Source organism: Aptenodytes forsteri, unplaced genomic scaffold (genome assembly GCF_000699145.1).
Source record: "Aptenodytes forsteri isolate BGI_AS27 unplaced genomic scaffold, ASM69914v1 Scaffold72, whole genome shotgun sequence".
NCBI lineage: Eukaryota > Metazoa > Chordata > Aves > Sphenisciformes > Spheniscidae > Aptenodytes > Aptenodytes forsteri.
Window position 1 is genome coordinate 7,890,090 of NW_008796193.1, and position 14,748 is coordinate 7,904,837.

A 14,748-nucleotide genomic window follows, 5' to 3' on the forward strand; every position below is an offset into this window, starting at 1 on the left:
CTGCCTTAGGGGAGCCAGGCCATCCCACTGGCAGTCTCCCGTGGGTCACTGCTCCTCAGCCAGACCCCAGGCTGCTCTGTCACAGCTATCCCCCAGAGTTTTGCCTGCAGAGGAAACTCAACCAGATTTTGTCTACCATCTCCTGATGCAGGCCTGAGCTCCCCTCCCAGATAGCACCCACAAATGCAACACACGCTGCCACCCTGATTCAGCTCCATTGATTTCCTTCAAGAGGTCCATCTCCTTTCTGCTCTCTACCTCTGCAGATAGCAACCTGCCTTGCATCCAACCCAAACTCATTGTGTCAAAGGTATGGACCCACTGCTGCTTGGGGAAGGGCATTCTGATTAAAAATCTTGACGTGTGATCAGAGGTAAATTATCAGCAAGCAGTTAAACCATTTGCATTCAGGGTCATACACAGAGGTGCATCAAACTCAACAACTTGGAGCACAAACGAGGCAGACAACATCAGGAGTTGGAGGAGCAGAAGGCTGAACTGCCTGGAAAAAGGCAAGACTTAAGAGGAAGATTACAGTCAGCTTGTCCTTCTGCCTGGTTTGCCACTCAAACGACAGCATCCCTTTCCTCCTCTTCCTGGGCACTTTCCTTATTTTCCACCCCAGCTTCTTGCTCAACTTTTCCTCTTCTCTTGTGGCCCAAGGGCAAAGGGACAGGAAGAACCTGGGTGACAGGACAGAAGTACAGAGTGAATGTGGAAGGGAAAGAAAAGTAGGAGAGATGGTGCACAAGCTGCATCAGGGTAGTACGAGGCATGGTAATGGGACCATCGCTCACTCTTATATGTGCCGATTCCCAAAGTCCCAGGACACAAAGCAGCATTCATAGTTGCTCCTATTAGATAGGCTTTCCTGCTGCCAATGCAGCCTGGCTAGCTGTTGCAGTGAAGATGGGGCCAGAATTCAGCTGTGGAAACAAAACAGCTGAAGTATTTGGGGGAGGAATATGCATGGGGGAGAATGGGATATGGCAGCAGAGAAAATTTCATTTTGCCTTGCAGTGTAAAGGGTGTGATTGACAAATGAGGTGTGAGTGCTGAATTCTGAGAGCTCTCACAGCTGAAGTTGCATGTTGGTATGACTGATGTAAAAGCAGCAAGCAATCACAACTGCAGGCCAAGTTCCTGGACGTGATGGGGATCCTAGGAAACTTCCCACTCCCCAGTTCTAGCCCACCTATGCCTCCTGTCCAGGGACCAAAAATATCCATGGTTTAGCCAATCAGGGTCTAGACTGAAGTCCTATTCCATAGCCAGCAGCTCCTTTTCTTGTAACACCAACAGCAGGATTCGTAAAGTAACATCTAACTAGATCCTACCAAATATGCTGAATCCCTTGGAAAAAAAAAAAAAACACCAGCCGACAAACAGGTTATGGGCAGAAGTTCCAAAAGTTTGTCTGCAAGTTTACAGTGCACACCTCCCCAGCCTGCCACAGACACCAACTCATCAGTTAGTATTGGAAAGTTTTCTTTCAAATTTTGCTGACACGTGCAGGCTAACTGCTCGGGTCTGCCCACATGCAGAGAGCTCCCTTAGTCATAGCAGACCTGAGTACAATTCATCTTCTGGGTCAGACAGCTGAAGAGTTCAGTGATATCTTGGCTGAAGTTTCACTGCCTTGGTCAGGTTTTGCTTTTTCCATGCTCTGTTGTTTTGGTTTTCCATGTTGATTAAGGGTTGTGAATGCTGAATTTCTCATTAAAGTTAAATCGTGCTTTCTGGGTCTAGACTTTTACACAAGCTCCAAACTGTCCTTTTGGCAAGGTCAGACCAGGTTTTCCAAAAGGCTCAGTTTGAACAGGAAGCAGATGGCCAAATACCTTCCAGGCTTTGGAAATGAAATAAACCAGCTTCGGAGTCAGTTACCATTTTCAGATACGGTCTCTCATCCACTTAAGTCCATTGACTTAACAGGAGCAGAACACAAAGAAAATGAATCTCTGCTAATACACTTCGTGACAGTTTGTCTAATAAATCCATGATTTAGTAACAGGATCCATTATTGCTGCAAATGGCAGACTGGGCTCTTTGACAGAGTAATTTCAGATGAGAACAGGTTGTGAAGCTGCAGATAAAAAGGGAGGGGGTAGTAGTAGTTCCAAGAGCAGATTGGTACAGCGGGTTATTAGTCTGTCAGCAGGACAGGAACAGTATTTTACCAGTGGTTCTCCATTCTTCAGTAAAAACTGGTGTGTGTTAGAATAGCCAGGTTTTCAGTACTACCCAACTTTGTGATCTAGTTCCCTTAACAGCTATAGGAAACACACAAACATAGCTGTGCACTCCTCTGTTGTCACAGCTGTAGTCCCATAATTGGGAGTTCAGTTTTCAGGGAAAGGAAAGAGGCAGTAGTGGTTTCAAAACTAGAATTTAACCACAAGAACCAGTACTCCCACCAGATCTCACAAGCTAAGCAGGGCTAGATCAGCGTATGGAAAAAGAGATGACCGAAGTAGAACTACGTGATTAAGGACATTGTCACACTACACTGCAGCCTTTTCCATGACCACAGTGGACCAGGAAAAGCTTTGGAGAGTTTCCCTGTTCTTGGCATGGACAGTACAGTCCTGGTTAGCCTGGTAGCTAGAGGGCCAGGACAAACAGGAGGCTGTTAGTATCTAATACATTCATTATAACTAGACCCTGACACAATCAAACACCAAACTCGTTAGGCTTGTTACATAATTCCTACCATCTGCTCAGAGACTGCAAGACAGTCAGATCCTCTTCTAAGAAGTTTGTGCACAGCAATAGTAGTGGAAAGTGTCATGTCCAGAGAAAACAAAGAGCCTTTGACCTCAATCGTTCTACTCTTTCTTTTCTGCTTTACAGCAAGGGAATATTACGGTTTCGCTACATCTGCCTCAGCCGCCAGGTGTTAATAAAAAGCTGATATTAACCAAATAAATATTCATTTATAACAAACTCTGCAAGAGTCAACCAGTTACTTTCATTATCACTGGACAAATGGATTTGGGGTCCACAGGACTGAACAGGAGAGCTCAACAAAGCTAGAAGCTGTGGAGTAGCACAAACCAGACTCACTGCTAACATCCTCCAAGTTCTGCATGTGCATGCATGGAAGAGGTAGCTAGCTGCTCTCTGGAAGCTGCAGCCTACAGAGTAAAAGAAATAACCCCAACTAGTATAAATCAGCATATACCATTTTTATAAAGTTGTTCAGAAAAACATTATATGCCCAAAACACTCTACAAGTAAGTTGGGAGTGTCTTTTACTGCCCACAGTGATGGGGCCAAAGAGCAGAGGGGTTTTTTTTCAGACAGTGGCTACTGAGCTGGAACGTATCAGCATGGAAAACCAGGAAATAGACTAAGTATCACGAGATTTTCAGTCTCTATGTAGGCAAGCACTGAAGCACCAAAATATTTGTGGTTGCTTGTGCCTAATAAAAAGCAGCATGTTTTAAGGAAAAGCTGCAGAGCCGCCTAGGAAAAAAAATAAAATAATTAAAATCAAATGAGGTCATTTATGTGTGAATTACTTTAATAAATGAAATGAGGCAGGAGAGTGCCCAGATCTGTTTTCATTGGATGAAAAAACCAATCTTTTGCTAGAGGAAAAAGAAAGTTACACTTATTTAGAGAAATGCATTTCTGAAAAGTATAGTCATTTCTGGCTTGTACCTAAACCTCAGTTTGCAGGAGGCAAATAAAAGGACAGTAAGGAAGATTCCTATTATTATATTTTACCTATGACCCACCAGCGGTCACCAACAGAATAAGGTACTGGGCTAAAGGGACCTCCGAGCAGATGATTTTATGTTCATGATCTTCTTCACAGACTGCCATGGGGATTTCGGAGTGGAGGCACCCAGGCTTCCAAATTTAGCTGTAAACTTTAGACTGAAATCAACTTAGAAACTATGAACTATACTGCTCCATTTCTTATTAGGATATTATTTCTGGATTCTACTGAGGAGATTTTAGATAAGCCTGAAAATTCTTCAAATGAGATTTGTTATTTTTGTAGATGGGGGCATGAAAGACACCTTTTCACTCACTTTTGGTATTTGTTGTTAGTACTTGTATGCTGATGAACCAGTTATTTGCTGATCCCTAACAAACAAGCCCCTCCGCCCTGTCTTCTATGAAGAGTTATTTCCAAACTCTTTAAGCACCTTAGATTTAAATAGTCTTATTTAAACATCTTTCTCATCGCTTCCAGAAATAAAAGAATTAGATCAAATGTGAAGAGTTGAATTTGCTAAAATAGCAGGTGAGAATACAGGCACTGCTGAAATGATGAGTCCATAAAGAAATAGGAAAACACTTTTTTATATTTACCCTTGACATTTCTGTGCCATGTTTAATGTTCTAGCTGGAACTGGAAATGGGTTTTTCGTCCTGTTTAGTAAACCACTTTCAACAAGTCTTCGTTACATGCCATATATAGCTTTTATTAATGGTCTCAAATGTTGCAAGGTAATGGGGTTTAAGAAAAGCAGTCCTCCACATTCTACCGGATAGACATTGCACATGAGGCACTGAATTCTCAACATGCATGACGTTCTTTACGCTGACATAAGTGTTTTCAGGCATTTCTCTTCTACAGTATCCAAAATAAGTATATTAAATAATTTGGCAAATATTTCAATGTCAGCTATTTATTTGGGGCAGGAACTGCGTCACTTTGTGTGATTGCAAACTTCAGGCAAACAAAGGAATATGTAATAATCAAATCTTTAAAAGATTAGAACCTTACACTTTAGAAATTAATCATTTCTAAAACAAAGGCAAATGAGGAAGAGGGGGAAGGTCACGAATAGCTCCCTGATAGATCAAAACCTTTTCCCACAAACAAGGTGCTTGGACATTGTGCAAAGATATGTACAGAAAGATTTGTTTAATTTTTTACCCTCTAAATCTATTCCCCCTACCCCCCACCCCATTGTAGAGAGCATGGAAAGTTAACTTGCCTTACGAAAAACAAGCACCGCAAGTTGGCATTTATCAGTTCCATACACTGTGAGTGTCTGATTGTAACAGCACTTTTCATTAGCAATATAAAAATACTATTGCAACTGTTGTACAGAGCTGAAGGGTGACAGTCAGCATGACAGATTCTAATATGTTTCCAAGAGAATCCCGGAGTGTGATTACCAGCAACTCCTTACCTGACAAGATAGCAAATTGCCTGTGGAGCTGCTCTATTATATCCACTGCAACCAGCGGCCGTATCTCCTGCTGCATGATTTCATCTGTGCAAGTGAAAACAGAAATCTTCAATGAGTTAATAAAACCTTAATGACAAATTTTCCGTCCTTTAAGAACCCAGCAAAACAAAGATGACACTCAAAGGAAAAGAGCCTGGCTTGACTATTGGTTCAGATGTTATATGACTGTCACGGAGAAGTTTGTGATACTTACAGAGTCTCATCTATTGCCTTGTGATTTCAGAGAGAGCTTTTCATAAACCAGCTCCAGTAGATTTGCCAGACCTTGTCACAAGTTTGCTCAAGCTGACAGCCTGCTCCTTACTACTTCATGTTCCATATTAAATTGCTGCATTTGGCCTCCCACATAAAGCAGCTTTTCAGTCTTTGAAACAGTAAAGTCTATTTCAGATACAGTGCCATGTTCCACCCTGAACTCGTTGGTCTCTGCTTGAGGACTTTGTGTAACCAACCAATCCAGAACAGTTTCCTTTGCTGATGCTTTTTCCGCTACAAGCAAATACATAGTAAAAAGAGGAAATAAGGGGATGTGAGGCTTTCTTTTCATGAAAACAAAGCCTGTTCTTTTGAAGTAAACACTGAAAAGTTAAAAAATAACTTGGCAAGCAGCTGGGGAAGAATCACCACAATTTTTGTGTGTAATCTGTTCAGTGACCAGCAACTATAATCTCACATTGAGCTAATTTGATCTCTTCTGTAACAGGTGCATCCAATTGTTCTTCCCACTCTTCACCCCAGTCTAGACCAGCAACGTTTACTGGGGAGTATCTGCCAGCTCAACTGGCAGGATCCAGGTTTACGTTACAATAGTACCTATTATAATTAGGCCTTTGGTCACTGTACAGCTACAGAACAACAACCAGTTTTGGCTTTGTACAGCCCACCTCTAACTGCCCAGACAACAGGTGGAAGGAAGGAACCTGGGTCCAGACAGACCACAGATCAGACTAAAAGCAGGTAGTTGCCCTATTTAAGCACCAAGATCTTCACTGATGTCAATACAATGCAGGCACTTAAATACTTTGGTGCACCCGGTTTTAAACAAACTGTCCAGAAATAGAGAGGGAGGTCAGAGAGGTTAGAAATTAGCTTCTTTCTCCTGCATCCTAGTCTACTGCTCAAAATACCATCTCTGTCTTCCTTTCAGACATTCCCTCTGATCCTTTCCAGAACTAGGGATTCTAAGGTTTTAAATTACACAGTGTCACTTGGAAACTTTTCTGTTCATTCCCTAATTCTTCAGGCTCATTTGACTTTCAAACACTTCACTAATGCCTTGAGACAAAGTAACCGAAGAGCATGTGTCATTGCCCTCTCCTAGACAGGCCGTGACACACAATATGGAAAGAAGTTGCATAGATTTTGGCTGATGCACAAAACAAGGCAGTAATGCCAAGCAATTGAAAAAAAATCTCAAGGGGTCTGATTCCGCAAATCCTCCCTTAGAACTAAAAAGGGAAAAAGTCAAACTAGAATGAGTGATGTTTTTGACGTGGGACCTTCATTTCCATCCTGTTTATGCAGCCCACTATCAGCTTCTCTGATTCTTGACATTGCAGGTGGCTAAGAGCAACTGGAAGAGCAGACTAATGAACCACAGCTAAAGAGCTTGGTTTCAGTGATGTTCGTAGAACTTACTGTAATTTCAATCTACTGCTATGGTCATGCATTTACACTGTTGCACAGAGTTAGCAGACCTAAGGCTTAGCTTTGGACATAGACTAGTTTATTTTTACTTTGAGCATGATATACTGCTCCAAGTAACCAAGCTGGGTGTCTGCAGAGCACTGAGCCAAGCAGTTATAGCCCAAGAGCCCTACATGTCAGTGTGCAAGCTATGCTCACTTATTTGAATGTGTGATTCCTAGTCACCAAATGTATTTTATACTACCCTTCTCATCACCTGAATGGAGCCCAAGAGTTGTCCAAGATCTGAGTCCTGACTGTGTCAGGTACAGCGTGTATACATAAGAGATCAGTAAGACTCAAGATCTCCCAAACTGGTGGGGGCTGCAGGTAGGGAAGAGAGCAATTTGTTTCATAAAGCATAGGGGGACAACTTAGATTTGTGGCTTATTCTCTCAGTCAAAACCTGAATATGCAGTAGAGATCACAACACATCGGAAGGTAGATACAGCCTTTGTAGGAAAACCACCATATCCTCTCCCCACCCCAAGGCACCAGAACTGCAACAATGAAAACTACATCCCAACACAGCTTCACAACAGCATCTTACACACAGACTCATGACTTAACCTCCAGAGATGACCCTGTCAAAACCAAGAGAGTTTGCCTTTGCTTGGGATGGCAAGAAACCTGACGAAGCCCTGTTGCTCTCGGCTGATTGACACAGCTTGTCCAAGTAAGATAAGGGATCCTGGTCATTCTGCCAGGTACACATACATTCTGACACCAGCTCAGTGTTTGCTTTTCTCTCCAGACTTCACAGAGCAGGAATTAAGAGTGAGATCTGCCTCATCTCCGCCTTGACACCAGGGCAACTTAACCTTGTGCTCTGATGCATTACACTACTTCTTAGCAGCCACAGTGTAGTGGTTGTCTGGACCACCTCATCACACCCTCTTTCCTCCAGCCTTGATCGCTACAGCAGAACTGCCAAAAGCAACGCACATCTTCCTGTAGAAGTGCCCTGTGCTACACAGGGTGCCACTGGTGGATGATCTTCCAGTGTATCGCTGACATTGTTCTGAAATCTGCTTGGGGAAAATAGACTCGTCCTTTCTCTCACCATGACCCTCATGACTGTATTTCACAAGGCTTCTATAACAAACAGGTCAAAGGGACCAAAGACTGCACAAGGCCAGAACAGGGCTGGTCTCTTCCACTCAAGAAGCATATGCTCTTCTCTGTGCTATGTTTGTTCTGCAGGTGCTGAAAAAGAGTCATTCCCCAGGAGTCGTACAGCTGTTAGGACCTTTTCATCAGCAGGACACTCACTTGGAATTGATTTTAAAGTAGGACAAAAGTCTGCAAATTTCTAGACAGAGCAAAAGAAAGGCTAAAACAGTAACATTGTTCTGAATCTCTGTGTCTGTAGACACCCTAGACATGAGATAACTTGGTGTTACGGTCTGTGGGAATCCATTCAAATGGATAGTAAAGCTAAACTCAGTACATCATATTCAGCAAGTTATGTTCAGTTTCTCGAAGGAAAGCCCACTGGACACTAGGGACAGAGAACTGATTTCCATTCTATGCCTTTACAAATATAACTAGCAATCCCATTTGCTGGGCTTTGCTCTCGATACAGCACATGGTCACTTAGAGACTGAAGGACAGAACAGCCTCCTGATCTCCCTGCAGGTATCCTGCTGACCCCAGCTGACGTTATTCAATGCAGCTGAGTACCATGCTGCAGCAGTAATCTCACCCCTCCTCCCACAGCTTCTTCTTGTCTCTATATCAAATATCCATAAATCCTTAATCCTTAGACATCAGGATTCCCAGAGTCTGTTTTACCCCCTTCTGACAACATTTTTGTGCATAGGAAGGACATGAGAACAGGCACAGCGTCACCTGTCTTGCGCATCTGTCACAGACAAAGCAGGGAAGTCAGAGGACCCACAAAGTTTTTAGCCTGCCCCCTGAGTTGCTATGTTTACCTCTTCCCCCAGCCCACGTAGAGTGAGTTTTATGCGGATTCATTACGTATATGGTGGCAGCACAGAGATCCCAGCCAACAGCCACACGGTACTCCACGTTTTGGGGAAACCGAAAGAGGCAGGTATACGTTCCCAAAGCAAACAAAATAACAGTAACCCATTAAGTTTTTCCTTTTTTACTCCCCAGTTTCCCCCATGCATGTCTAGAATAGAATCTGGGGGGGAAACTGCAGAGTAAAAAAGGCAAAACAAAATCATTTTGAATATACAAGGTTATTTATTAGAAAGCAGAGAACACCATAAGCCTGATTTCTCTGCTAGCTGCTTAAGAACAGCATGTTGATAGCCTTGTTTAGAGTCAGATAAATACTACACCCAAGGAACCAGCAACAAAAAGGTCCTGTAGTCTATGAATACAATTCTCAACAGCTACTGACAAGTGCCTCCAGATTGTTGGTCAAAGACTTCTAGCATCCTTCAGACAGTCTACTTGAAGTGTTTCTGAATCACCATAATAGTAATAGATACGCCCTTTTCAAATCACAGGTTGGCAGCAAGATGGAGGCAGAGAAGAGAAAAATGGGTGTTTAGAGATGACTATAGCTGAATCAAAAAAATAGCAAAAAAACCCCTAACCCAGAAGTAGGAAAAAAATCAAAATAATAATTAAAATAGAGCTTGGACTCTCAGAACCAAGAAACCTTGGAGCATCCATTGAAGAAAATACTGTTGATTTCAGCATCCAGAAGATGCAAAGATACTGTGACAACTGTGCAGTCCCACAGGTAGATAGGTGCACTCAGGTCTGGCTGACCAGGACTGAGCTTGTGCCAAACAGTTGCAGAAATGGAGCAAACATTTCTACAATGGATGAGACAATCACAAGGAGGCTCGACAGAAACGGAAAATGAACTAGAAAATGTGCCACCATCTCTAGCCTCTCAGAGACCTCATCATCCCTCCAGAGTAACAAACCTGCCAGAACAATAGCTTGCTTTTGATGTTTGCCAATATGAAGGCATCATTAATATCAACCAGTCTTGAGCAAAACAGAAATCCCACCCCCGCCCCGCCCCCCTTCATATAGCTGCTTTATTACCTGGCTCTAAAAATAGCTTGGTTTCTGATTTCTAAAGATCCTTTTTCTACCAAAAGAATTTTGTGGTGTAAGGATAAGATGAAGTAATAGAAACAAGAACTGCAGAGTGCCAGTTAGGTCTCATCAAATCCCCTGCCTGGGCAAGACTCTCTCCAGTGAGCCACATGGGATTTGCTGTAAAACCCACACTCAGCAGGAGACAGTCAGATGATAAGAAAGGTGGTATATAAAATACATTTGGTGACTAGGAATCACACGTTCAAGTAAGTGAGCATAGCTCACACACTGACGTGCAGGGAAAAGAAATTGTAGCAAAAGAAACTAGCAAGAGACTGAGAAAGTCTGAGGAAACAAGGGAAGGTGACTCATGAGCCCAAGTAGCAAATCAGATCATGTGGCTACGAAATGCTAGTAGCTGTAGCCAACAGCATGGAAGGTAACATTTGCCCTCTTGCATCTTCCTCTAGGACAGTGCTTAAAGGTAGTTACTCTCCAATATTGACAAATTCGTAACACCATCACAGCACAGAGCTTGCAATAGAAGTCCCAGTCCTTGGAAACGTGATTACCTGGGGCTGCCTAAGGAAGTTTTTAATCTTTGACTAAAAGAAAAGCTTGAAAAAATTATTTAAAGCAAACCAAAAGACACAGGGTTTGTTTTAAAGCAAAGAGATTTTGCCTAGCATTAGTAAGCATTAATCCATTCGTATCTTCCACTACTTTATCCCAGGAGGCTCCATAGCCTTCCTGGCCTGTGTACTGCAAGCCACAAGCCTGCAGGAAGTTGTGTTCAGCCTCTTGGGTGGAAGCAACGTACCATTTTCCTGTGGGACAGATACCACAGCTGAGAAAACCCTACTTTAGGCTGACATGAGCTGATATTGAGCTAACAGCTGCAGGTTCATAGACTACTTCAGAAAAACTTATTGATGATAGGCATTGTGCTGGTTTTGGCTGGGGGAGAGTTAATTTTCTTTATAGTAGCTAGGATGAGGCTATGTTCTGGGTTTATGCTGAAAACAGTGTTGATAACACAAGGAGGTTTTCGTTACTGCTGAGCAGTGCTTGCACAGAGTCAAGGCCTCTTCTGCTTCGGGACACAGCTGGGACAGCTGACCCCAACTGACCACAGGGATATTCCACACCATATGACATCATGCTCAGCATATAAAGCTGGGGGAAGAAGGAGGAAGGGGGGGACGTTCGGAGTGATGGCGTTTGTCTTCCCAAGTCACTGTTACGCGTGATGGAGCCCTGCTTTCCTGGAGATGGCTGAACACCTGCCTGCCAATGGGAAGCAGTGAATGAATTCCTTGTTTTGCTTTGCCTGCACACGCGGCTTTTGCTTTACCTATTAAACCGTCTTTATCTCAACCCATGAGTTTTCTCACTTTTACTCTTCTGATTCTCTCCCCCATCCCATTGTGGGGGGAGCGAGCGAGCGGCTGTGCGGGGCTTAGTTGCCGGGTGGGGTTTAACCACGACAGGCATGTTTTAATTCACTTTTGGGGACCCAAAAGTCAATGGGAAGGTTTTAGGTTTTAGCTGCAGGAGCTTGACAACAACTGTTTTGCTTCATTGCACCTTGCTAATATCTGCATAAGAGACTGGACAAGCCCTGGTCACCTCAGAGCAGTCCTGTGTTCTGACAAAAAAATTCTGTATAGCCATGCAACTAAAGGTCATATCAAAACATACACCAGCCAAGTGGCTGGAACACGGTTATCTTGGCAACTTTGACTCAGGCATTTCCTAGCTTCTGTGTGGTTATTCTTGTGGTCTTAACTGTTTTTTTAATTGAAGAGGCAGTTACACGTATCTTCTCAAATTTAAAAAAGAAAAAAGCTTAATTGACCAAACAGTGTTATGTCAAACAGTGCCAATCCCCTACATAGGTCACCAACACTGAATCTTTCCATATACCATGCAGTCCTTCATTACTTGAGCTAATTGAATTTGCCAGGACAATTAAAATGTGAATAAGGATGTGATACTATGGGAAAAAAAATGAAACAAGTCAGTTCATCTACTCCTGGTTCTCCTCTTAAACTGCTATAAATTCAATTCCTAGCAGAGACTGTTTGAATTTTTACATGCAAGACCAGTTTCACTGCAGAAGAATTAGGCCTTACAGTTTTGCTTCCCAAGCTTTTCTAACAAGAGGAAGAAAAAGAAAAGCAATTACTATAGCCATCTGTCTGACACAGCTTCTCCTCCCTCCCAGATCTCTAGGGAGGCTAGCTGCAACTGTGCTATCTAATCTTTAAGGGGAAAGCCGTTCAGTTACGCTTCATAATTCCTCACTTAAAAAATGAAACATGCTTGGGCTTCCCCACACACACTTGCCTATTTTATTTCTCACCACAGCTGTATGTATTCCTGCAGCAGGTCTGGAGCACAGCTCACAGATTGCCACCTTCAGGGCTATGCCAACAGCAGCTGATTAAAAGCTACAATGAATATAATCTCATTCCTTCCTCTCCTCTCTGAGCAGAGAGAAACTAGTTTACATGCTAATGGCAGCTAATGGTTTCCAACAGTGTTGGAAAGATGACCTGCTAGAGTGAAAGATTGGACTGCACAGAGCAGATTGACACAGCAGTGCCTATTGCTCCATGAAAGACAACCAAAGGCAACCAGCCATAACAGGACACTGGGGTTTCTTTGGTTTTTAGTGACTGAATGCTACAACTGCCTGGCCCTCTGTTGACTAGAGGAGGGGGCTGCTTCAATCCCCCATCTTAAGTCACTAATCTTGGAATAATGGGTTACAAATTTCCAGAGCAAAGTTCATCTCTTCTTAATGACAGCCTAATATGTAATTCACAGGAAAGGAAGACAGCTGGGAGTGAAATAAAATCTTTGCTAAGCTCGTAGAGGACTACTCCACTTCTACTCTGTGCAAGCTCAGCCAAAAATGACCCTCACAGCATTCAAATAAAAATTGTGGATTTGAGGAAAAATCAGATTGCTGATGCGATGGAAAAGATTCAGACAGGGTTAAGCATAAGGCCACAGATTTCATTTTAAGAGCATGAAAGGACACCTAATGTTACGTGTTCTTATTCTTCTTAAAAAGTACCAAAAGGCAACACACAAATCCAGAGTTTGAAAGCTGCAAAGTACCTACAGTTCAAATGTTCTCCCAAGCCCTGTGTCTGCTGGCCATGAACAACAGCTAGCCAGGAGTCTAGCAGAGCTAAGTGAGATTTCAAGAATTAAACACGCTAAGGAGACAAATTTGCATGTCTTCACTGATAAGGTTTAAGCAAGCTAAAGGATTTGAAAATATTCTGTCCCACCAGAATTTCCAATGCAAACCCTTAAGCAAAACATTTCTCTTCCTGAAGGCCAAAAAAACTTCAAAGTTAATACACCAGAGAAAGAAGCTCTTGGTTTGGGTTTCTTTTTTTTAATTCTATTTATTTCTCTTCCTGACCATTTGTGCCCTTTGTTTACTTTTTGAAAAGGTTTGTTTATTCTTTCAGCCCAGACAGAAAAACAGCAAGATCAGTTACTGATACAAGCTGGCTGTACTACAGATTGTTTGCTTTAAGAGGAACTAAAAATCCAGCTATAAACAGAAAGGAAATCCCATCCTTTCTCTTATTCTTCTGCACATTCCCACCACCTCTTTTTTTTCTAACCCATGTTGAGTCAGCTCAAAACTAAGCCAGGAAAAACATTATTGTAAATAAAGTGAAGTAATCTTTTTCTTAGTGGATTGTTTCTTATCTGGGTTAGTTCTCTGCAAAGGAACTTGAAGGGTACGAGTGCTAGTAACGCGCGGGGTGGGAAATGGCAAGGCCAGGACTACCTCTTCCAGCAGAGAATCACACTTAGATCAGCTTAGAGCAAACGCCAAAATGCAGCATAGGTAGGTGACTGGTGTCATCTTTTCTCTCAGATCATTTGCTAACCAAGCACAACTATAAAACCTACAAAGTGCATTTGTTTAAATGCAATTTCTATTCTCATTAAAACCAAGTTTCATAGCAAAGTTTGCTAACTAACTTCCAAAGACAGAAGATTCTTCTAAAATATTTAAGTAACTCTGGTTCATGTTTGGAGGTAGCCCTTAAAGTTTTTTGGTTTTTTTTTTCTTAACTGTAACAGCAAACCCAACGTTGTATACACTAACGTAGTAGAAACCTGGACAAGCAAGGTTAGGAGCAAGACTCCAGCTGTCTTGGGTGATGCATTGCCAATATGCTCTGATCCCTTGAGAAGGGGACAGATCTAGGCCATGGTGTGGATGGAATTGCCTTGCAAGCTTCCCCAAACAATGTCCATGAAAGAGGGAAAGGTTAGCAATACACATCTTTCTTTGAAGAGCTCAAAAACCTGTGACCCTCAGCGTCTACCTGAGCCTAAGCTGAACTGGTGCCTGATGTGATCTTCTATTGCACAATAGATCTGCTCTGAAGTTTTCTCCTTTCGTTATGCTAAGTTGTGATCAGTATTTCCAAAGCATTCTGCGCAGCCTAATGAAGGACGTACAGTTTTACCTGAGCTTTGCTCTGCAGGCACATTAAACATTTCTTCTGATTTTAAGTCTTTCAGCAAAGATTGCTCAAATTACTTTGTATCACCGCATTTTTCAGTTCATCTCATTGACTAGATTTGATGTTCACTTTTAACATAAAATTACAGGAGTAGAGAGGTCACAGATTGAAAAGACCTGTTTAGTGGTTGTGTTTTCCCATGCCCCAGGAGTGGGTATGGACTTAGTTAAACAAGTTGTTTTTACAGGCAGGCATAGTACACATTAGGAGTCTACTTATGAGGAGCGATATATATATATATATCC

General features: G+C 42.5%; 1 protein-coding gene across 1 annotated transcript in view; it reads right to left on the reverse strand.

Annotated features, from left to right (window-relative positions):
• Nucleotides 1-14,748, reverse strand: part of MCF2L2 (MCF.2 cell line derived transforming sequence-like 2) — a 173,640-nt gene that overhangs the window by 147,489 nt on the left and 11,403 nt on the right. The window contains exon 2 of the mRNA XM_009288057.1: nt 5,157-5,240. Coding sequence (XP_009286332.1) covers nt 5,157-5,240 — 84 coding nt within the window. The remainder of the gene's footprint in view (nt 1-5,156; nt 5,241-14,748) is intronic.